Genomic DNA, 25,439 nt, shown 5'->3' with positions numbered 1-25,439 from the left:
TATCTTTGTTCTGGCAGCATTGTACACAATTATGAGTTCAGTAGACATTTTTTTTAAATGCTGTGAGATTATTTCTTTGATTTAATGATAGCTGAGAGGCCAATTAAATCTGAGACCCATGGTCAGAACATTCCTCCTATAGTCCCTATTTATACTGTACATTACAGCTGCATCTGAATATCCTGCACTACATAGTAACTAGCAGTCTTGGTCTTAAAGTAGCAGGTTTGCTTGCAGCTTTTGTTTGTTGGACCAGGCTGCTATTTTTAAAACCTCTATCAGACAGTTGTTTCAGCCTAATATTTTTTGATAATTTGCCACATGATCAAACATTGTAACAAAAATAAATGCACTCTGCTGCTAAAAATATGTCTAAAAACAGAGAACTTAGAAGAAGAATTATGAAGCATGGCAGTGTGCAAGCCATTTAGATCTTTTTGGAGGTTTTATAAACACAAAACTGTGCAGCATAATTGGACCTAATTGCTTGTTTGCACACTGGAACGGCTGTTATCGGCCCCCTCTGAGCTGTCTGTCAGGCGGCTGCGTGTGCCTCAGCCTGCCACCTTCCATAAATTCCCTCTTAACATTACCAGTCAGCGCTCGCCTCTCTCAACAGTGTTCTCCATATCTACAATTTTAATTTCAAATCGCTGTTGCTCAAGCAGATTGACTGTTGTCTTCCTGACAGTTTTTCACAACCTTCCTGCGGCGCGGCTTCCTTCGCCTATTTCTTTCTCTCCTTCCGTCCTACGCTGTTGTTTTCACTCGGGAGTTATCTAATTGGTTCAGATCCAGGAGGCTCCGACTGCACATCAGCCAGGAGGAAAGTGTCCAATTAATACGGTGGAAAAAATACAGACATCAGCCATCGCTTCATCAGCCACCAAGCAGAGAGAAACAGGCTGAGGCCAGAGACACTACAAGACTTAGCTCTCTTGTTCTACTCTGATGAAAACAGGTTGCTGCATAAAGAAGAGCACGTTATGGTTATATGCAGGCATGGTGTGCGTCTTCTGCATGCGTGTTTGATTGTGTGTGTTTGTGCATTTCCCTATTATGTCTGTTCCTGGAACTTCATAAGTCCCTGTATGCCCAGCGTAATCTTTTAATCAGCCTCTTTGCCTGTGCCCTGGTGCTGCTTGAATCAATGTTCTCTTGGAATAATTGCTCAGTTGGAGCCTGAATATAGATCGCTGTTTTCTCAGCCCCACAGGCATGCCAAGCCACTGAAGGAATTCCTGATTCTTTTAACCTCTCCTTGACTTCCTACCTCTACCTTTCTGTCTCTCTCTCTCTCTCTAAAGCTGAAGCATTACTGGAATACTGGAATGTAAACACATTTCGAAACAGTTAAAGTAGTAGGGTAATTTTTCTGTGAAACTCACACTGAGGGCAGAATAATTAAAGGAAGCAGGATATTGTATCCATTGAAATGCTTTCTAGTTGTTGTCCTGAGGTTGTTGTGACATGTAATGAATGTTACTGTATAACTCGCTGTGGCATTTCAGCCAGTTTCAGGGGGGGGATATTTATGTGTTTATTTTCCGTTATTCTTCGGGTAATGTATTTGGGTAATCTCTGGGAGAGATATATACTTAAACTCATTGTATTCAGGGCAGGGGATGATAAAAGTGTAGCTCAGTTTTCATCTTATTTCGTATGCGTGTGAACACAGACTCATCCCCGGGGAGCCAACTTTGTCTGTGGCTGCCTTTTTCATGGTCAGGCTTTATTAATCTCCCTCTCTGTTTCTCTCACTCACTCTCTCCATCCCTGTCTCTCGGTTTTCTCCGCAGGTATCCCATCCAGTCGCCCCGGCCCGGTTGCTATGGCGATCGCGAGGACTCACCTGGAGTCCGTAACTACGGCGATAGGTCCCCTGATGAGCTGTTTGATGTCTACTGCTTTGCTAAGCAGCTTCAAGGTAGGAGTCAGGAGCTCCCACCATACATTTGGGTTTAGTCATGCATGGGTCCACTAAGCCGTGGGGTGTGCAGCGCGAGAACGCTGTGACCACGACTTAATACTCTGTTAGCACAGAATGGAAGGGGGCAGCAGGAGAGGAGAGGTCGTGGAAGCAGAGAGGGTGAAAGAGAGAAAGTATTGAGTCCAACTGTCATGTTACAACCTCCTGCAGGCAAAAGCTAAGTGGGTCAGTAGTGTTATCCTAAAATTTTACTTCTGCAATACCACAGGCTGTTTATCTGTTCTAACATAAGCTGCAAGCGTTGGCTAGCTAGCTGTGTAACATACAGAGTGAATGGATAGTGGTTCATATGTCTTTTAACAAAACATTTCACAAAACAGCAAAAAACATCAATTTAATTAACTTCACTCCCATTTCTATTCCTTGCGTTGAACACTAGGGGACATACTCCGTAAACTATTTACGTACACAAAACAAAACTGTGTGGAAACGAGGCATGAGACGAAGTTGTCGCTGGCTTTCGGGGCGAACCCCCTTCACTTTAGTCAGCAAGGTGACAAGCAAGACACAGGAACTTGGCTTGGGAGGTTTAGCATTTATTCACTGACAGTCTTAACTGTACACACTGCACTGCTACGTTCACAGCTATAACGTTACTGTTAGCTTCATACACACACTGAGTACAGGTATAGCAACAGTAACTAAGGGGTGGGGCTTAGTAAACAGTTAAGGTGCTACTGGGCACAGTCCAAGCCCTCAGGAAGAGCGCCAGGCTTTGAAGCAAATTTTCGTAGTGGCCAAACTACAATTACAACTTCCGTGTCCATCACGTGATGCCATTAGGCCCGAAATGACTTTTTCCCCATAGACCTTTAGTGGGTTGAGACCAGGTTAAGACCATGACCAAGGCAGGACGGGACCGAGTCAAGACCCAGACCAGACCAGTGCGAGTCCCACATTGCATTACACACTTACGATAAATTGTGGAACACGCAAACCAAAGGCACTCCTAAAATTGATCTGGAAGATCCACATTCCCATAAAAACACCCACAGAAAACAAATGAAGACTCCTCTTCATTCACCTCTTTTATTGTCATATATACTCTATATGTATACAGTACGTGTACCACAGGGAGTGTCTTGATAAAATAATCGAAAGGCATTGCAGAGGTGAATTTTATGTGTTGGAATTGTCCTTCACAGTAATGATGTTAACAGACAGTTTAGTGATTCAAGACCACCGCAGTTGTGGTCTTGACCGGTCTTGTGGGGGCAAACCATTATTGGCTAAACGCCAAATAACGCTGCACATATTCTACATTCACATTATCATCAAGTCCGCAACAGTGGACTGATTGAAATATTGTTAAGGATATTTGTTTGTGATATTTACATATTCCATGAACAATCATAAGCACAGCAGGTTATTTAAACAGCACAATCAGAGACACTACAGGGGTTAGTCTTTCTGGGTCACTTACTGTGAGGTGGTACGGCCACAACTGTTATTAAACATAATAGTAGTAGCAGGTACAGTACCAGAGGTATTTATAGATATGAACACCCTGTATGTGACTGAGATGCTGAGCAGAGAAGATTGCATGACCACCTGCAGACTTTGTATCCAGCAGTTTACAATTTAATTAACAACCTGATTGAGACAATCAGCAGATAATTATTTTCAATCAAACTCAAATTACTGGCTGATACATAGCTGGTGTTTTCCGCTCTTATTCTGTAAAAAGAAAGAACAACTAGAAGCTGAATTAATAAGCTCTGTTGTACAATAGACAACCATGTAGTGCAACAGATCTTTAACTTTACATTTCTCTATCTCTATATAGATTTCAGCATGGTTTGGTTTACTGTACCAACCGACTTTACTGTCTTTCAGAGGAAGGAGGCTGAATAACGCTCCAAAGTTGGGCTACATTTTGGAGAGGAAAACTGGCATGGCCATTTTCAAAAGGGGTCGCTTGACCTCTGACCTCAAGATATGTGAATGAAAATGGGGTCTATGGGTACCCACGAGTCTCCCCTTTACAGACATGCCCACTTTATGATAATCACATGCAGTTTGGGGCTAAAACAATGTAGTTTTTTTAATGCAGTATAAATGTGTTATTTTCGCCTATTCTAAAAATGATGTCTTTGAATATTTCTGCATACTGGGGTCGCTAAACAGTCTTGGAATTTCATAAATTGTGATTCACTGTAAAGCTGAGACTCTTGTGGATCCAATGAGCCTAATTGTATTCATGTGTGATGATGTTAGTCCCTATAGCAGCCATTTCATTTATTGAAACTATTTTTTTAAACTTGACCTCACTGTATAAAATGACCTCTGGTGACCTCTAGGATAATCACAGCCTCATGAAACTTTACAACAACAAACTAAAGACCTAGAGCATTCAGAGGATGGATGGCTTTCCTAGGTAGATTGACAATAAGGAGGTTTCTGAGCAGTTTCCACAACAGAAGTGCTCACCATCCCATCACCGAAAAATGCAATTCTTGCAGAAATCTCCAAATGTCAAAAGTTGTTGGTACCTGCATGGCTTTTTCTATGGTGTTCCTCAAGGTCTTGGTGTCTTAATGTGGTATTTTGGAGGGATTATTGATCATTTTTATCAGTTCTCGAGTGGTAAAAAATGCTTAAATTTAGCACCAAATCTGTGTAACAAATGGTATCAACCCAAAACTTGCTGCAACAACTTATGAGTCATAAAAAAGCATGGGCATGGTCATCATATACCTCTATCTTAATGTTCTAAACCCTTACACAGTTTCACAATTCATTTTAAATAATTAATTAATTCCTGTTTATTTCAGATTTATGACTAGAACAACTTGACACTCAGTGCTGAGCAGCATCTCAAATTAATCTTCAGGTTCCCAGCTTTCAGATGATGTTCACCACTTCTATGTGACATCTACTGTTGACCTGCTATCTCCCCCTAAAGACCCCCTGTACCCACCTAAAATAGGCAAAAACAGGTCTATTGTGGCTCTCAGGTGGTTAATTTAGTCAAATTCTTAGTAAGAGTTTTAGAAATACAGTATGCACAAAAATGACTTAAACTGAGTAGTAATTTCTTTTTTTATTTCATCATAAATCTGTATTAATGAGCATCTTTTCACCAGGCTTCCAATAAATATCTTAGTCATCTTCTAGGATTTCTTTTCACACATCACTCTTCCCATAATCCCATTCAGCCTCTTTTTTTTTTCATGTTGTTCGCATCTTCACCCTTTACCTCCTCTTCTGAGTTCAATAAATCAGCAGCACCGTTCTTTACTCTTGGCATAAAAACTCCTGGATGCTCATATCGAATTTCATCTGCTCTGCGCTCCTCATTCCCACTGTCCACTCCTCCAGCTCATATTTTTTTCATCACAAACTGAACTGCCAGTGGATTCTCTGATCATATCATTTTATTTGTGCTGCGCAGACACAGTGGTCCTCTTGAACCCTCTCTGTCTGGCTTACTAAGGCCCTATTTTTACATCACTATTTTATCCACATCAACCCCACCTCTCTCTTCAGCTTCTCCTTTCTTCTCCTCCTTCATTCTGTGTACTTGTCTTTTTCTTAGATCCCTCTTTGCAACTGCTTTGAATTCAAAGAACTGTCTTTATATAGTCCGTTCTTTGAATCGCTGATGCTTTTTTTATTACTTTTATGCAAAAAATAAAGTGCACTCTCATGCATAGCAAGTGAAACTTTTCTTTTATCACACTACTTCAAGTCTGCACCTCTTATTGCTTTGGCAAAGTTGACAAAGGACAAAGAGAAAATGGCTAGAACTTATTGCCTTTAAAGTAAAAGAAGACACTGACAGACTCAGGCACACACACATTTCATAAAACCATCACTTTGTACATCCAAACAAACTGCAAAACTAACTCTTGGAAACCTACAATCATAAGCCAACTCAACAAAGACGATCTTAGGGCTTAAACGCCTTCAGTCTCTCAGCCGTGCTCTGTAACACACTAAACTGAACTCCTTGTCTCTCTTCTCCGTCTTCTCCTCCCAGGTGAAGTCTTCCACTCCACCGTGCCGGAGAAGTTGAGCCTGGCCACAGCCTCCACCCACTGCCATTCTCTGGGAGCCCAGCTGGCCACTGTTGGGCAGCTCTACCTCTCCTGGCAGGCCGGCCTGGACCAGTGCGACCCCGGCTGGCTGGCCGACGGCAGCGCCCGCTACCCTATCAACGTCCCACGGAAGAACTGCGGCGGAGACGACCCCGGGGTGCGGACCGTCTACAACAACCCCAACCGCACCGGCTTCCCCGACACCACGGCCCTGTACGACGCCTACTGCTACCGAGGTACCGCCAGCTCTCTCATGAAAAACTTGGTGGGCCATTATTGTGGTAATTGCCATGGCAACGACAGAGGGGTCTCGGGGGAATTGCTTTCCATTCCTGTTTTTTAATTAGCGTGACATGTTTGTGTCACACATGAAGTAGTTGCGAAGCAATTGTGTGACATTTGTGTCCTCCCTGATGGATTTGAGGGCTTGTATGTTGTGTGTGGTGAAACCTGAGAGAGAGAGAGCAACAGAAAGAGAAAAACAGAGAGGAAGAGAGACAGAGAGAAAGAGAGAGAGAGAGACAGAGAGAAAGTGAAGTTGAAAGGAAGAGAGATAGAAAGAGCGAGAGCATGAATGAGTCCAACTGGGGTTTGCACTGACTGTGTCTGACCTTGTCTTTTATCATGTGCCAACTGAGACTGGAATAAGTTACTTTCATCTTCACTTTGGATTGACATTACACCAAATTCTGTTCATTGACATTGTGTATTTTTGTGCATCATCAAACCTATGATTCTGCATCTGGAGCTTATTTTTGTTTTTCTAGCTTCCATTGATTGTTGCAGACTACAGACTGATATTTGACAATTGTATCGCCACAGATAGTGGAAAAATACGTGCTTACATTTTCATGTCAGCAGTGCTCGAAGTGGGCCGGTATTCACCGGTATGCATTACCGGCACATCTTCATTTTATTCCTTGGCGTGCCGTGACTTTTTCTTGCGCACCAGCACTTGTCACAAGCTGCCGGTACTCTTTTCTGCCCTCCCCATATCAGGTTCTCTGGGAGATTCATAATGGAGATTCATAACGGCGCAGCGCCAGCGTATTTGCGCCACGCCTCTCAAGCCGTTCGAACATAAAAACTATGTGGGGAGCATCTGGACGAGCCGGCACAGGGGAGGGGGGTTGAGAACGAGGATGCTGTAATTTATCAATACCAGTTCATGGCCTTTTAGTAAAATAATTAGTGAAGTGTTCGTCATAACTTTTTTTTATTTGTGAGAAAATATAATGAATGAATTTTCTGAATCTGCTCTTTTAGGCCAAATATTACCAGAAGAATTAAATGTTCAAACGAAGGCTGTGATATATTTAGATAATAAAATAATCATTCAACTAGTATTAATATTACTATTAAAGATTTCTTGGGGGGGGGGACCCCCTAACCCAATATCTCCTAATATCTTTTATTCACTTTAGAAATTCATAATGTGTCTCTTTATCTGCTGCATGTTATGTAGAAGCATCCTGACTGGGACACTGCTCCTAAAACCTGAATGATACCCGACTATAGGCTACAAACATAGGCCTACTATAGAAGTATAATATAGCAATAAAACCACAGCTTGTTATGACTGACACAGTATAACATGCTAAAAGAAATAATGAATAAAAAGGAACAAGTCGTAAGAGATTGCTGATACCGGCCGATACACACACCATCATGTGAATAAGAAGAGTACCGGCACTTCTTTTTTTTCCACTTCCAGCACTGCATAGCAGCTTATGAAATTTTCATTGAACACATCTACATAACCCAATCATTTTACGTAAACAAGAACAGCATGTGAGCAGAGCAGCAGAGCATTTGTCAAAACAAACAGCTGATAGATGAACCTCTAGGTTGCACCACAGCTGTATGCACATTTACATTAATATTTAAAACAAATCTTTCAGATAGCTAAACGTAGATAAAAACGTTAATATGTTTTGTTTAGCAGCATAAATTTGGATCATGTAAATTATATTGTCGATACAATCTCATTAATATGGCATGAACACTATATGTGCGTGTTTGTTCATTTGAAAATGATTGGATTCCGTGGTTGAAAAATCAGAGCCACGTGTGGTAAAATGTCAGTCCGACACCGTGCAGCATGCTCTGAATTTAATCTGGTTTGAGTAGCAATAAAAGGTTTGCTGCAACGGAAGTGTCGTATCTTTTCTGCGACCGTGCTGTTGAAGTGATGATGAAGGAAGCTCCGAGGACACTGTTCTTGCTGGTAAATAGAGTTTATTACAAACAAGTCACACATGTCATACGGACGTCTCGAGCAGTCCGGAGGCCTCCAGTCGAATATGAAAGTCCTGCTCGTTTGGGGGCCCGCGCCCACCTTATATCGGGTTCAGGCCCTCCAATCACCGAGCTAAGATATGAACTCATGTCTTAGGTATCTCCTACATGTTTATCTTTCAGCCCCTGGCCTTTGCCCTACTTCTTTCACATATGTTTACAATTAGGGGCCTCTCAGTCCGGCATCAGACCTGAAAATATACCACATATTCCCCCCTTCGAGACTTAACAAAGTCTCGAAAAAATAAGAGAAGAAACATACAGGTGTATTAACATGACAAATTTAACAACCTGTCCTTATTACCATTGAAACAACTTTATGGAGTATAAAAGTGAGAGTGAAAAACCTGTCAGGCAGCTAATCTTTCTTGAACAATGTATTAAACAATGTATACAGGAAAATTCTCTCACGGTCCCTCTGCCAAGGCGACCATACGTAATACTCCATAACACTGAAATACAGGATTTTAGCAATTTGTATATGGAACTGATTTAAGCAATGCATATGGAACTCTCAGCAAATTAAAACAAAACAAATGTCCAAAGTCAGGCTGGTCGACCCATCGCACCCTTCTATGAACCTTTTCCTGCCTACCCCACTGTCCCTAAACATCGAGAAAAAGAAAAAGAAAACATCTGAGGTCCCATTATATTTAGAAACCATCATTTCTCAAGCATGTAATACACAAAAAAGAAAATTCCTTTTCAATAACACTAAGGTAACATCTCAGAGAAGACATAAGACTGTATAACGCTGTAGTTTCTCAGCAGCCTTGACGCCGGTGTAGTATCGATGACGTCTTGACTCTGGATGTTGTATCGACAGTCCACGTTCAGAGTTCTTCAGGCCATTCGTATTTTCATGTTTGAAGTGTCTGAATCCATTCAGCCCCTCGGAGTCCCTGACAATCCACCACCCTCACAGTATTCTTCCCCAATATGTTCTAGAATGAAAGAAAAGAAAACCAGTATCTTTTGCATACAGAACAGATACCAATTAAAACATCAAACACAGAATAAGATAAGTAAAAATGTAAATATTGTCCATTAATCATATTGTTCATTTGTTGCCATATCCCCCCTTCGAGACTAAACAAAGTCTCGAAAGAGCAACACAACATCAACACTACAAACTACACAAGCAAAAACAGAGGTAAACAATATGATTATAATCATATGAGATATTTAAAATGGATATTCCTCCACCAATTCGATCTTTATGGCGTCATCCTCATCCACGTCCGTGTCAGCTTCGTGTAACAATGGCATCAGCGTTTGATCGCCGGGCAGCACAACTCCAACCCATTTAATTATCATAGCCTTTGCAAAGGTCAACAACAGCGTGCAAAAACAAAACATCACGCACAACGACATAACGAGCGCTACCAAAACCTGAACTAACACTGCTCCTAGTGGCCCCAATTTATCCTGCAACCAAGCGTTTGCAGACCATCCCGCGTCTTCTGATGGGCCAAACGCATCTCTTATGAGCTTCAATGCCTCTATGACACTAGTCATATTGTCAGAACTATCAGGAATCAACGTATAGCAAGCATCTCCTGATAAATTTAAAGCAACACATAAGCCCCCTTGTTTGGCCAAAATATAATCAAGAGCCATGTCATGTTTCAGCAACGTCAGTCTGTGACTTCTCTGGGTGTTTGACAACAATTCGAAACCTCTTATGGTTTCGTTCGCAAAGCCTTGCAAGGTATAGGTAATGTTGTCGATGTGATCTGCCAAGAACGCTACCCCATACCACGGAAATAAACCTATTCCCCACTTTTCTCCTATACTCATTCTCCAATGGTAAGACTCCAGATTATGAAATTGCGCTAATTCTCTTTTATTCCTACTTCCAGAAGCAACATTAGATTGAGCCTCATCAGATGCTTCTCCCTTCTGGACAGAAAAAACTTCATATGGGAGTTTCAGTGTTGCCATATAGCAACATCCTGTCCACCCGTATGGTAGAAATAGATAAGCATTTTCACCACAAATCCACCAAATATCCCTGAAATTGCCTATAGTCACATTACCAGGCAACACTTGATGTTCTACCATCAAAATTCTACTCGGACGCTTTGACACTTGAAAAATCACTACATACAACTTATTCACATCCTCATCCTCACGCTTTCCTAAATCCATCATATAGCCATCACACTCTGATATTCCCATAAACATTCCAGACCCCTTATTAGTTTCATTTGAGCAAAAACAGTACTTTGCTCTCACAGGTGTCACTTCCATCGGATCAGGTACCGCTGTCATCACATTTTCATGTTGTTCAAGCAAATTCTCATATGGTAAATCTGCCAACCAAGAACAATTCATTCTAGGTTTAAAAAGGTTCACTGATAAAGCCATCACTTTATCCACTGATGACTGCTGTTGATACAAGAGCCATGACAGTACAGAAGATTGACATGCCATAGTTAATGGTTCCGGTACCGCCTCCAAAATTGAAGGCCATGTACCTGGTGTTGGTACTTTCAACACACATGGACCCTTCAATTTCTTGATTGATCTCACTGAGTGTGTTAACTGCTGAAACCATAAATTTCTACCTGCCCATGGGTCTACAATTCCCAACGCTAAAGCATCAAATCCATACGCTTTCCACTTAGCTTCTCTCTTCTGCATTACATGGTTCTGTTCAAACATCTCCTGTGATATCCGATCCGAGTCAACAAACTCCTTTCCCACATCTACAATATTCCTCTGAACAGTCTCAGATGAATTTCCAACCTTCACTTCCTCAATCTCCTTCCTACTACTCACACTAATCCCCATCTCTAACATAGACTTCCGGCTCTCAATTACCATCTCTTTCACTTTCAAGGATACTTTATCAAGTGTCTGTGTCACATTCTCCAATTTCCTAGGCGTTAATATTACCGCCAAGGTAGTACTCTGATTGGAAGCATTATCATTATTTATTGATTTCAAATTTAAAGTAGCAGCCTCTATACGTGTGTTATTTACCTTTGCAGTGGTTACTTCAACAGGTCTTAGGTTTGTTATCATAAGTCTCACCTTACGACTTATGTAACTTCCAATCCAAGAGTGGCTAGATGGAACAAATTTAAACTCTGGCTCCCGATATGTACACATATATTCCCCTTCGTCTTCCCGAGTAACGTTGCGCAGGACAAGGGAACAATCATCTTTAATTTTTATCCACCTAACCTCATTATACAAAATATACTTCCTCTGACCACGAGGCACAACGTCATCGTCAGGTCTTGTCAACAACAAATCTTCACCACGACTATTTTCCCATTTGGGAAACAAGTTCCCTCCATTATTCCCTCTTCCACATTGACAAGGAAGGTAAACTGTTCCTCCTAACTTAGCTCTAATCACAGTACTCCAAGGAGGTGACGTTATAGATATCACCTGAGGCGCCTTCGTAGTTACATGTGATGCATTTATACTTTCAATAGCTTTTGCCATTGAAGGAGTAGATTTCTCTTCCATCTGTCCAGCTTTCGTCTGGAGAGTTGATGTCATCGTTGTCAATTCTCTTGTTTCCCCAACCTCTTGTGAATCTATACTCTTATTCCCCCCTAGTATCACTATGCCGATCGTAAAAAGAACACCTGTAATCGCCTTGATCTTCCTGTTGAGGCTTATATACATAGAGACTACAGTCTCCCTCAACCTTCACTCTCCTTTTGTCATTAACTAATGTATATTTCCCTACTGGTACTGTCTCTGACAGATCTAGGATCTTACCATGGCTATCTTCCCACTGAACTCTGAGTTTCCCTTTACCACTATTTTCTTCTGTACACTGACATGGAAGCCTAACTGACTCTCCCAAGGTTACTTCAACCCTGGTTCTAATAACGGTCTGGTTTGACTCTTCTCCTAACTGGTCTTGGGCTCCTTGGTCTGACTGGATCCCTGGGTTGTCCTGCAGCGGAGTCACCGCCCTTTGATATCTCTGGCGCTTTGCAGGCAACTGAAATAGGCCCTGCTGGGTCTGGGACATGTTGAAAGACAATGTCTCTAAATCTGCTTTCCTGTCCATCAACTGCCGAGTCATTTCTGGCATCATCAGGAATGTGTACAGACACATCAACATTGTCCACCACCTGGGTGATCTCTCCTTCTGAGTTCTGACTCTGGGGATTTTCATGCATCTCCCTTCGGCTGCCTGTTCTCCCTCATTTTGTTCCACAGAGTCATCTCGACTCTGTGTGGGATGTACTTCTTCTCTGGGTGCTTTGACGCAGTGAGATAAGTGATACCAAGTTGGAGACCCCTTAACCTGGACCGCGGTTCCGGTACCGCGAACCACTTCAAACGGTCCCCCACGGCGTTCGTTATACCACTTCCGTCTAAACACCTTCACGAAAACCTGGTCTCCAGGTAGCACTGTGATCCTTTTTTGCTCATCGAGCTTCTCCTGCACCTCCTCCTTAGTTTGCCATTAACGCCAATGGAAGTGCTGCTATCCAGGTTAACCCCGTGTGCTGGCATATTTTGACAATACGATTCTTCAGAACCCCGTTCATTCTCTCAACGATTCCTTGACTACGTGGGCTATAGATTGCCCCAAGACGCTGTTTGATTCCTAATTTTTGCAAAATCAATTTCACCGTCTTATCCACAAACTCTTTCCCATTGTCTGAGGATATTCGATCTGGAAGTCCCCACCTGCTTATGACCTCTCTGCATAAGAACTTGGCAACCGATTGAGCATCCTTTCGTTTTGTTGGACAGGCCTCAGGCCATCGTGAAAATCTGTCCACCACGACTAGCATGTACCTTTTCCCTTCAATCGGTTTTATCATGTCAACATAGTCTATAACTAGTTCCCGCATCGGACCTCTTGGAGTTGGGATGTGGCCAGGAGGAACCGGCACTCCCCTCCGAACATTGTTTTTCAGACAGATAGTACACCTGCCTATGACATAATCAATCTGTTCAAGCAAACATGGTGCCCAAAAACCATACTCTTTCGTGATCTTTCTCTTCACTTCCCCCCTTGCAACGTGAGCTAAGCCATGCGCCTCCTGAATCATCAGACCCAACAGGTCTGGAGGTGATAGTACCAGCCCCTCATGATTTCTCCAAAGTCCAGTAGCATCTCGGGTGGCACCTCGGTCTAGCCACAACTGTTAATTTCTTTGATCTCTTCCTCTCCAGGGCTGCGCTTGATCAAAAGCTGGCTGTAGGTAGGAGACAACTGGAACCACCGGCGGTGGCTGGAACGATTGGAGCTGAACCTGGTTTGGCTGTGGTAGTGGTACTATTTGATTTAGTGGAGCCTGATTCTGCATAATCAGAGCCTGCTTCTTCTCCATCCTCTTACTATCCGTCAGTTGTATTTGATTAAGTTTCCTGAGGGTCTCTTGGTCCTGGTCTTTTTGATCATGTTCCTTTTTCCTATACAGCTCCACCTGGTGGGCTATATGATCCGTATAAACCCTCTTTGCCATGCTTCCAAGACCAACCACCTCTGCCAATTTGCTTCTCACTGGCAGGGGCAACCCCTTCTGTATTCTGGTTCGCAAAATCGACTGCTCCATTTGATTCAAATCCGGGTCAAATGTGTCTTTCAGCGCCCTGCACACTTGGCCTCTACTTGCAGCAAACAGCTCTGAATCATTCACAGCAGTTCCCACATATCGAGGGTGGTGGTCCCTTCACTGGGTTCATGTGTGAGAACGATGAATTGGTGTCTTTCCTTAGTTTTTCTGTTTGTTCTGTGTTTTGTTTTATTTCTTCTTCAACTTTATCCCTCTTATCGTTTGCAGCTTTGATCAGTTTCTGTCCCTCATCTTCAAATAACTGGAGAATGCCAAGCTCCACTTGCCTCTTCTCTTTGCGTTTTATCCCCTTTTTTCCCTTCTTTTGCTCAGCTTTGTATGTCGATACAAGTACCCGCATTATTGTAATTACATCTGGGTTAAGCGTCCCCTCCATTGGCCATGGTTGGTCAATTTCAGGCCAGCGTTTGTGCCATTTTTCCGATATTTTTGCAATGTTTGCGATACCCCTAATTAAAGGATTATTCTTCTGTACTATCTCAACAGGAGTGATTACTTTCGGATTTTTAGTGTTCTTCTTCCCCATTATAACGGCTTCCTTATGTTCCGTTATTGTACTTTAAGAAGTAATTGCTGAAATTAAAACTACTCGAGGCTTATTTAGATTACTTCCCCCCTTTTTTTTTTTTTTTTTTTTTTTTTGAAATCCAATTACCCAATTAATCAATTAACCAATTAACCAATTAATCAATTAACCCATTATCCAATTAACCAATTAACCAATTAACCAATCAACCAATTAACCAATTATCAATTAACCAATCAACCAATTAACCAATTATCAAATCAACCAATTAACCAATTAATCAACCAACCAATCAGTCAATCAACAATTTATCCATTTATCCAACTAATCAGTTAACCAACAAATTAACCAGTCATCTAATCAATCAATCAATAAACAACCAGTTATCTAATCAATCAATATTCAGCTCAAATCTTCAAACAGTCACCACCTTGAATGTCCACCACATCACAGATCAGACAGACTACGCACCATAACATAAATGAACATCTGTAATTGTCAGCAGAGGTTAGACTAAACAATCATATGCCATTAATTAATCAAATGCATTAACTGATCAATCCGTTGCCAAGTTTTCTATTAATTCATTTATTTATTTCTCCTAACTGAGCAGGTCAGTTTCCTCTTAGGCTTAATAAATGAAAGCAGGTCTATATGTGTACCATCAATATTGCTTATGACTGAGAACACATACACATGTGGAAATGCAGGTTTTGTTTTTGTTAAAGAGTTTGTGTATAAGTTGTACCGGCCTTTTTAGTAGATTGACCTGGAAAGCCTTCCAAGTCGACGTCAGCAATCCACCCTCCGTGATGTGCCGGCCCTCTGCCTTGCCTCCCGTCTCAATTCTCACTCACCATAAATGACATAACAGACAAGGAACAGGCAATGCTTTAGTCTCTTGTGAACCCATAGGTCCCTTTAACAGCATCATACATTATATTCCTAACTTAAACCCCTTATCTAAACATTAAAGAACCCCACTGGACCAAACAGTTCAAATGGCAAAGGAATTTTCTGTATCTCCCAAGAAAGGGTCATCGAAAGGAATTTTGGGAAGAGAGAGAGAGAGAGAGAGAGAGAGAGAGAGGGGGGTTTCAATCACTACCCTTCTTAGAGAAGTTCATTTTGTGCTTTAACAGCTTTAATTATTATATAACGTCCCTTTTAAGAAGAGCTCATGTTTTCGTCTTTTATAAGAAGCTCATGGTTTTATACACTACATTATTCAATTCAACAGTCTTCTTAGAAAAAGGCAAGAAGCTCATTGGTTTCATTCAATTCATTTAGTTTTCTAACCATTTTATGGCCCACATCTGGACTCCATCAGCAGCCAAATGTCACACACATTTACGCACCCACATTTTTCCCTTTTACGCACACACATCCCAAAGTCCATACACACACATTCTCTTCACTCCTAACTCCAACGCACACACATTCTTCCCTTTTCTGCTCCATCCCAAAGTAAACACACACCCACATTTTCTTCACTTGAACTTTTAGATATATTCCTATGCATGCTTTCTGCCGCTATTTCCTTACTTTTTCTCGTAAAATTTCTGCTACCCATGAGATGTAAAATCTTCGACGAGAAGCTGCTTCTTGAACACCGTTCGTCAACAGCGTCAGAGTGGTAACTGTCAATCGAATTGTGATTCTACACTCTCCAGTTATTAACTGACCATCAGATGTTGTTTCAGGTTTTAATTTGGCCCATACTACAATGCTCCTCACCTGAGGGCCCTATCCTATCCGATTTGCGGCTTGTCATATGATCATTTCCTTTATTTCCTTTATTTCCTTTATTTCCTTATCTCTCTTAACACTCTTTACATTTATTTATTCAAATTACCTGGATCCAGGTTTCCCAATTTTGTCTTTCTAAGTTAATTCCGGACTATGTCAGAGCCATCGTTACGCAGTGGCTAATATGCATGCGTCTTACCGTTAAGAAGTTGAGGGCCCCTCTTCATTAATCCTGCACGATACTTTTTAACCACCTTATCGTTACCATAAAGCTATTCTAAACTATTCCTTGTATTTCTCATACTTCTTTTCTTCCCTTTATATCTTTTCCCCCTTTTTTCATTAAATTTATCACGGAGCCTCACTTTAAACATCAAATCAACAGTACATGTCCGTAACAGAAGGTTCTTAATTTACGGTGTGTCCACACAACTCCACATAACAGCCCCAATTAATGACCAGCATTCAATGAGTGATCTCACCGTTCTGTGAAGTTGTGCTGATGGTCACCTCCGATCCTGTTCGTGACGCCAATTTATGTCGTATCTTTTCTGCGACCGTGCTGTTGAAGTGATGATGAAGGAAGCTCCGAGGACACTGTTCTTGCTGGTAAATAGAGTTTATTACAAACAAGTCACACATGTCATACGGACGTCTCGAGCAGTCCGGAGGCCTCCAGTCGAATATGAAAGTCCTGCTCGTTTGGGGGCCCGCGCCCACCTTATATCGGGTTCAGGCCCTCCAATCACCGAGCTAAGATATGAACTCATGTCTTAGGTATCTCCTACATGTTTATCTTTCAGCCCCTGGCCTTTGCCCTACTTCTTTCACATATGTTTACAATTAGGGGCCTCTCAGTCCGGCATCAGACCTGAAAATATACCACAGAAGGAGAGAGGTAAAGTGAGGTTCGGTGTTGTGCAGCAGCAGCAGATAAAGCAGGTTAAGTGAAAAACAGTGCTGTCGCTTTCAGTGAAATGTGTCTGTTGTGTGTTGCAGCTCGACAGCCAGCGGGGGTCCAGGCTGCGGAGGCACAGGCTTTGTACCAGGCTCCCGATCCATCAGCAGAGGCCACCTCCTCAGTCACTGAAGCCCAGCGTAGTGCCCCCTTTTCCAAGACTTCCAGCTGGATTGGCTTGGTTGACTTGGAAAAAACAGGAGTCCACTCCATTGCTGGAATCAACAACTCCTCCGAGATCTCCGAAGAGCACGTAGTCATCCACTTAAAGCCTGAGGAGAGCTGGGGTGACAAACAGGATGGACCCAGAACCAGCCAACCCAGCCAGGAGGAGTCCGATGCCCCAAAGAGTAGCAACATCATGGGCCTGTCTGACTTCGAGAACCTGGAGAGCCACGGAGGTTCTGCTCACGAAGAAGAAGACGGTGGCGATTTTGGATCATCCCCAACATTATCCTCCACAGCTTCTTCCACTCCCCAGCCCCAGACTAGTAACAGCGTGTTGGCTGAGTTTGTTAACAGTCTGATGAAGCCCTTTAGGTACTGGAGAGGAGGTGAGGAGACAGAAAATGGACCTTCGAACCAGACGCAGGGAGAAGCATCCAGCAGAAACCTGAGTAAACCAAGTGGAAACAAGGGCAGCATGGACAATGCCATTATGGAGCACAGGAGTGGTAGTTTTTCCTTCAGGACTCCTACCGGTGGACTACAGAACCCAGAGGAAGGTCTGTCTGAGCAGGAGAAAGAGGTGACGCCACTGATTCGATTAGTGCCTGCAGTCCATAGCACGGGGCAAAATAACACCACGACTCAGCCAGGAGCCTCCAGCACATCTGCCGACAGCCCTCCATCTAACGGTATGAGCTCAGCATTGATTCTATCTTTGTGTGTATTCACCTTTATAACTAATAATAGAGTATGAAATTGAAATAGAAACGAGGGTAAATTGAAACGCTTTTATTTCAAATTGAGGCCTGGTGCATTTAAATGTCGCTGGTAAATATAGGATCTGTTTATGTCATGCTTTTTAAACAGTCTCTCTCTCTCTCTATTCCACTCTCCCTTCTTTTCCCCCGAGCATGCTATAATATATTCCTCCGCAGGGCAATTTGAAGTATCGCTGTAGATTTAATTAAACAGTAATTGCAAACAAACAAAAGGGGCACGCCACATACAGTAATGCAAAATGTTGGAGTGGAGACTGTTCTGCCTTCATTCTCATATTTATATATATATATATATATATATATATATATATATCGACATAGGGCTTTGTTTACAGTACAGGCTGTCAGAAAGAGTACTAGCTAAGCTTGAATTCTAATCTACTTTGCAATAAAAGGTTTGCTCGCATGTGTAATGTTTGTTTGGAACAAAGCAGACCTGCATCACAAATTACAGCTTATTTTAAGGAGTCAAAGAAGTATTAGACGAATGAATTGACAGGTATTAGCTGTGGAGAATAAATTAAACAGATGAGAAAAACAAAGCAACTTAAACAGACATGGATGGAAGTTTATAGGGATTTCTGTTGCTCCCGTCCGCAGCCGCTTTGCCTCGCCTACAGCCCTTTCCGACAAGGAACTGAAGCCATTATATCGCTCTCTTCAAAGCCACCAGACTACATTCACATAAACAGTAATTTTATCTCATGGAACGTATAGAGTATACATACAACCCCTCTTCAAAAAATCTGAAATAACCCTTTCAGTTATTTCCAAACTTAGCACAACTAACGTTGACTCAGCTAGTGCTGGCGTTCACATCATTCATAACCTTATTGATTATCTACCGTGAGTGGGTGTTTCCATTTGAAAAAAAACGGAAAAGAACGCAGATGGACCTGCCCTTTAAGAAGTCTGTGTTCAGACACAAAGAGAGAAATGCTCTGGGGAGTATGAGAAGGCCTGACGAATGCAGGGGTCCATTGTTAGTATGTGTGTGTTTATGTGCTGCATGTGTGTGAGCTGAAGAAGCTAAAAGGCCCTGTCAGACGAGTAACATCCACAGTGGAGTGAATTACCCTCAGGAATGGGGCGGTACAACGCATGCAAGGATAGAAAAGGTCACCAGATCACCGCTTATGTCTTCTTGAAAGCACCCTGGAAACCGAAATCACTTCCTCTAGTTGTGTAACTGCAGAGGTAAAGGTAGACTAAAGATTCGAGGAACGGCTCGCGACTATAAGGTTGCTGGACCAATAACCACCAGAGCAAGGCACCTGCAGTAAAGCCAAATCACAGCTCAGAAACTGATCATCGGCCAAAAGAAGACAAATGTACCACATAGGAGCTGAAAAAGAAAAGCCTTGGGTGGAAGAAGGCAGCTTTCTTTTTTAATGGCCACCACAAATAACACATCCTTGACATCAGCTTTAGGGAAGGATACAAAGAAAGACTTAAGAGTCTCCTGCAGACAGCCAGAAGAATGATTCAATAAAGGTGATAGGCTTTTCTCACCTACCAATTGCCGCTTTTATTAATTTAAACGCTCACTGCTGTGCTACCTGAAATCCAACGCCAACCCCCATGGTATTATTGAAAATCCAAGCTTTAGTCCGCATGCATTATTCACAACCGTATCCAATTAACGTGGAGGTTGGGCTGCACCGCCGTTCGCTCTCACCTCCATCTATGCCAATTAGGCCCCGGCTCTCTGAAGGCGGTAGGCGGTAATGATCACTACAGCGAAGATGAGCAACACAAGAGGGGGGATGAGTAGAGCGAGGAAAGAGGGAACAAAAAAGGGGAAGACGGAGAAATGGGGGGCGAGGATGAGTCGCTTCTTTCTTTAATGTTGCTGTGATGGAAAGCTGCCCAGCTGATGTCTCTTCTTAAACTAGCATCAGTGAGCTGAATTAACTCTGTTATTGCACGCCGCGGGCTATCCCTTGGATCTCAACACTCCTTGGTAACTGGTGGTGCCATGTTGCCTCTTTGATTGAGGGAGGGGTGCAAAAGCTTTACACTGCAGACAAGCACATCCAAGAAAGATCAGAATTTAAATATTGAATCAAATTATTTTGAGAATTTGAATGTAGAGCGATGACTTAAATGATCTCCCCTGCTGATCCAAATATTTTGAACATTTTATTGAATGAAGCATCATTTTGTTAAGCTCCTAGTGGAGCGATCTGCCTCCAATAAAACCGCATGTAGAATTTGAATAAGCTCGACATGATGTAGGTCCCGACTGTCTGTCAAGGAAACCAGCAGCCTCGTCAACCCCAGAGACTGAATTGAAATGATAGAAGACTCAATGTAGATGCTCCTGACATGATTCACATGGCCATGCAATAACTTCTCCTCAGTCTTTTTTTTTTTATTACATGCCATATCTGCAGATGGGTTGAGGTGGCGTTGGTGCCATCTCTCTCTCTATGTCTGTCTCTCTCTCATTGTCAGCCTCCACTCACACAATTTAATATCATGTCTGCCTGACCCGAGGGATTCTCTCAGCCTGTTTACTCCAGTAAAGTGGAGTCAACACAGCAGAACCACTCACAGCGGAAGCACACAATTACCGCCTGAACGGGGTTTTATTATAAGTTTGTTTTGCTGCATTTCAGCGTTGAGCTGGTGGCAACAGATTTGCCGCGTCAGAGCTGAACTTTGCTCAAATCATCCCAAACCTATGCCTAATTGTCTAATTTTATTTATTACACGGGTCATTACATAGATGATCAAACCCGATTAATGTGTTTAATTATTCTCACTTTCATCAGTGTGTGGAGTAAAAGTATGTAATTAGCTATTTGGATTATTAATAGGACAATTACGCCGGTTTACACGGCTCTTATGGAAATGAACCTCGGGCTCATAAACCTCACTTGGGCATAAGGCAACGGCGGACCTTCTGAATAATTTACACACGTTTTAATATTTCATGCATGGACATATTTGTGTATGTTCTCCCTCTCGTGGTAATTTGTTGTGCTGGGTTGAGTTGCACACCCCCCCCTGCAGTATTGCTGTACTTTTCAGACACGTTAACCGAACTGAGGACAGCCGAAGCGAGCTGAGCGGTGATGATTGCAGCAACACTAGCCGGGCCTCTCAGTGACACGACTGCACTGCAGCCTTAAAAAAAAAAAAACGGCAGACAGAATGAATAATTGATGGTGTAGACAGTGTCTGGTTTAAAGCCGTAAGCTGATAAGGTACAGTGGGCCACTTAATCTAAATAAACAGGTCTAGATGGAGCTGGTCGCGGAGCAAGTCATTTAGTTATCGTGTTGCGAGCGCTCCTGCATTTTTCCACATGGCTTCTCCCACCACAGGCTGCTGTGTTCCTGCAGGAGGCGGTTTGCGGGTAAAAGAGTCCACGGAGAATAAGAAAGCAGGGACAGAGAAGAGAAGTGTGAAATTACTTTGAATACATCCTTCCATCCTTTTCAGTGTGTCTGTGTCTTCGCTTGTGTGTGTGTGTGTGTGTGTGTGTGTGTGTGTGTGTGTGCACAAGTGTGTTCCACAAGTGATGGCTCCCATCTTTGTCTACAAACTCCAGCAACTTTAGTGTCCGCGCTGATCAGCTCCACTGGTGAGGAAAGAAGCCCAAAACATCCAGCTTAGAGTAAATTACAGTTAACTGCTACTTCACAAAGTACAGTTTGTCTACAGACTTTTTAAAAAGCAGAGGGATAGAAAAGGAAATATAAACTCCCAGTTGCATTTTAATGTCTGTATTTGCTAGAGATGCACCAATTCTCGTTCTTTCTGAGAACTATAATTCAGCATACACAAACATTTTTGGAACTTTACTTTCAGGGAAAATTAAAATTCAGTTGATGTTTTTTAAGGTTGTTCCTCCATGGCTTATTTCCACATGCAGATGTCTTCTTCACTCAACCTGAAGAACTTCCACACAAACAACGTGATGTGTGCGTGTGTGTGTGTGTGTGTGACATTACTGTCCGTGCCATGTGTGTAAATTTGACCAACAAAGAGTTCGGATATATGAGACGGATCGACCGGTCACCGATCACCGGTCACGACCAATCAGCCGCCTGCCAGTCTCAACTGGTGGCCGATGGATCGATGCATCTCTAGTATTTGCATATGTACATCTTCAACAAACTTACTTGCTTACTTAACTTAGAGTATATTAGACACTAAATATAATAACGGCTGTTGGGGAAATTTGATGTTTTAATACATAAAAGGTCACGACTATAGAGCCTGTAGAGAAGAGAAAGTCTAATTTAAAAATGAATATACAGTATGATCACATTTATGAATGTGACAGTATCTGCATGTAAAAACAAATATGTAAAAATAAATTATTCATTGGACTGAATAAAAATTGCAACTGTTTTTTGGAGGTTGTTTTGCAGCAAGACAGCTTTTGGGAAAACTAAAGTTTCACATGTAATGAGGTATCTGCAAGAAAGTTTTACTGTTCAGGTGTGGTACCAATCCAGTTTGTTCTGGTATCATTGGTTCCGAGTTGGAGTATTTAATGTTACAAACAGAAGTGATTGGTATGTTTGTATCGGAAATATTGTAGGGATCAGATGTTGGACTGGACCAGGTTTAAAGTCCCTGAAAACTCAAAAAAGAAATGTCTCAATCGTTGACCGATGGGATCCTTTATGAACATAAGGTTGTTGTTTTTTTAAGTTAGAAGAGTTTGGGTTATTTTACATATGAGATTTCTGTATTTATATTTATGCCTGTGCTCTTTATCTGTTGGAAAACATGATGTAAAATTCTCCCTTGCACCAGTCAGGATTTGGCAATATTTAATTCAAAATGTGAATTCAGTTTGGGAGCTGATGTTCAGCCATAATACCTAAGGATGTTTCTTTTACAAACTTCAACTTTGGCTGTTGCGTATTTAGTTATGAATACATTATGTAATAGTGAAAAACCTTCAAGTTTCAAAGTTTTGTCGGGTTTTAAAACCAAATCAATCCCAATGGATGTGGCCCTAGTTTCTACACACTTTCTACACAGACTTGAGTCTATTAACTTCACCGATACCAAATAGAAACGGGTTTGTAGTGTGGGCACAGAAAAAAGAAAATATGCAATAAAAACAAATCAGTGACGTTGTCCACACATGACAGAAAGCCATACTGGGCTGTGCTCACACACTGCTGATACTAGCAGACTCGTGTTTTCATAATCATTTTTGAAACTGAGCTCCCTGTCACAGTTATATGGGGCTCATGTAAGCCAGGCTTGGGTTTTAATTGCTAATTCCACATCCATAAAATTAAATCCACCCCCGTAATGGAATCGTATTAATTAGTCTATTCTGTCTCTTTGTTCCCTTTAGGATTAACTGCATCAGGGCCCAACGAGACGTCACCACCCAGTGAACATGTCAACGGATCCGGTCCTCAGGCTCCCAGAGGAGGCCCGGCCTTTGCTCCCGCTCCCAGCAGCCACTTCAGGTGGGCCATCAAATCCATGCGTGGCTCCAAACTGGGCCCCCCTGGAAATGTGGCCTATGTGGGTAAACGCCCCACCTGGGAGCCGATGGAAGCCAAAGCAGGGCCGCTGGAGGTGATGACCCTGCCCACTTCCCTTCGACAGGACAACCCGGAAAACTATTCAGGCCAGGGGCGGGACCAGGACGGGGAAGATGTTAACTCTCCGTCAGCTGCTAGGGCTGCATCAGGGGAGGAGAAGGAGATAGAGGGGAGCAGTGAAGGGAGCAACTTTCCTGGTGGGTTTGGATTGAAAGCCAACAGTCCTGAAGCAAAGTCTTCACTCAGCCAAAGCCCCACTGAGCTTGTGACTGTGGCAGAGCACACTACTCTGTCCCAGTGGCAGCTAGTGCAACAGCCCACAACCCCACCTCAGGGCTCCCAGGAGCCAGCAGAGGAGGCCAGGGGAGAGATCCTCTACGTCCACAGACCCACTGACAACCTCTCCTCTGCTCCATCACAACGAGGAGAAAGTTCAAACTCAGCTTCCACTCCTCTTTTTAGGGAGCACAGCAGAAAGGAGGCGGTGACTTCCACACCTGAAGCCCTTATGGCGGTGCTGACGACCTCTGAAGTGACCACAGTGGCGCATCTGACAACCAGAGACACACAGAGGACGGATCCTATCACCACCACGGAGAATTCCTCAGAGAGCGCCACCACCGAGGAGTCGTCTATTTCCATTTCGTGGGTTCAGGAGGAGAGGGAGAAAACAACGCCCGACCTGCGGGGCCGCCTCTCAGCTACTCCAGCACCCGGATCTCAAACGACTACGGGTGTCCTCCAGTTGACCACCTTCGCGTCAGGCTCCAACGTCGGCGCAACAGAAATGGAATCCAGGTCTGCGGTGTCTGACTCCTTCGTGGTTGGAAGCCGTTGGACACCTTTCAAAAGCGTGAGCCCGAAGTCAGACGAACACAAAACTCCGGCGACGAAAGACAGCAAAGGCACAAACAACCCTTTCGGCATCTTCGTACCCAACTGGGCCTTCGGGCTCATCCCATCAGGTACGTGAGCTCCCCCGGTGAACTTCACTGTCACCATTATCTTCATGATTATGAGTGATTATTTAATCAGTAGCAATTTATTTAATTATGTATGCAGCTCGGCTGTCCCGAGGTGACGTACAGTACAGTAACAGCAGTGTGTTAACACCGCTGTATGCCCTCCGCCTGAGTTCACAGCCTCTGCAAACCGCCTCGAATATATCCACCTCTATTTCCTTACTGTGTCTGTCTCTTGTTGTTTCATTCTACATCAGCCCTCTCTCTCCTGCTCTGACACGCATCATGCATTCTTAATCCAAGCTCGGTCTCCCTTCCTCCCACGTCGGTTTAGAGAGACAGCTCCAGACAGCGAGGCAGTGCACCGAGGTGAGACCAACTAGGTCTTAGTGAAGTAATTAGTGGGTCAGAGTGAGTGCAATTAGGTGAACTGGGGGAAGGCAGAGATCCTGGTCCCCAACAAATCAATGTAGACACAAACTACAAGATGGGACTTGTAATTGACTGCGGTCTCTTCTCCTTTCTCGATTTCAAGTTTGTACACTCGGCTCTTTCTCCTTCGCGGTCGGCTCAACTTTCTCCCCTCGCACTCCATCCCCACAAACTTCACAATAATAGCAGCGTCCGTGCTGTTCGCCTCAGCGTGCTCGCATTGATTTATTTTGATAGTTAATGGACCTGCTACTGTGGCAGAAAACCACAGAATAAATGAACATAACGACAACAACATAGCGCTATATTCTGAGGGCCACTCGTCTCTCCCTTTGTCTGAATTTGCAATCTTAACAAATGTTTGTTTATGTTTAATGTATCTGTATTATTCATTGTGTGTTTCTGCCAAACTAATGTCACTCCTTCATCCTCAGCTCAGTGCGTC

General features: G+C 42.9%; 1 protein-coding gene across 2 annotated transcripts in view; it reads left to right on the top strand.

The window, feature by feature from the left end:
* The window catches only part of ncanb (neurocan b), a 218,599-nt gene that overhangs the window by 98,057 nt on the left and 95,103 nt on the right, over nucleotides 1-25,439 (top strand). For both annotated transcript variants that reach the window (XM_074635645.1, XM_074635643.1), the window contains exons 6-9: nucleotides 1,800-1,927; nucleotides 5,973-6,266; nucleotides 17,167-17,982; nucleotides 23,405-24,565. In XM_074635645.1, coding sequence (XP_074491746.1) covers nucleotides 1,800-1,927; nucleotides 5,973-6,266; nucleotides 17,167-17,982; nucleotides 23,405-24,565 — 2,399 coding nt within the window. The remainder of the gene's footprint in view (nucleotides 1-1,799; nucleotides 1,928-5,972; nucleotides 6,267-17,166; nucleotides 17,983-23,404; nucleotides 24,566-25,439) is intronic.

This window comes from Sebastes fasciatus, chromosome 5 (assembly GCF_043250625.1).
Source record: "Sebastes fasciatus isolate fSebFas1 chromosome 5, fSebFas1.pri, whole genome shotgun sequence".
Lineage (NCBI taxonomy): Eukaryota > Metazoa > Chordata > Actinopteri > Perciformes > Sebastidae > Sebastes > Sebastes fasciatus.
This window is presented reverse-complemented; position numbering and strand designations above follow the sequence as displayed.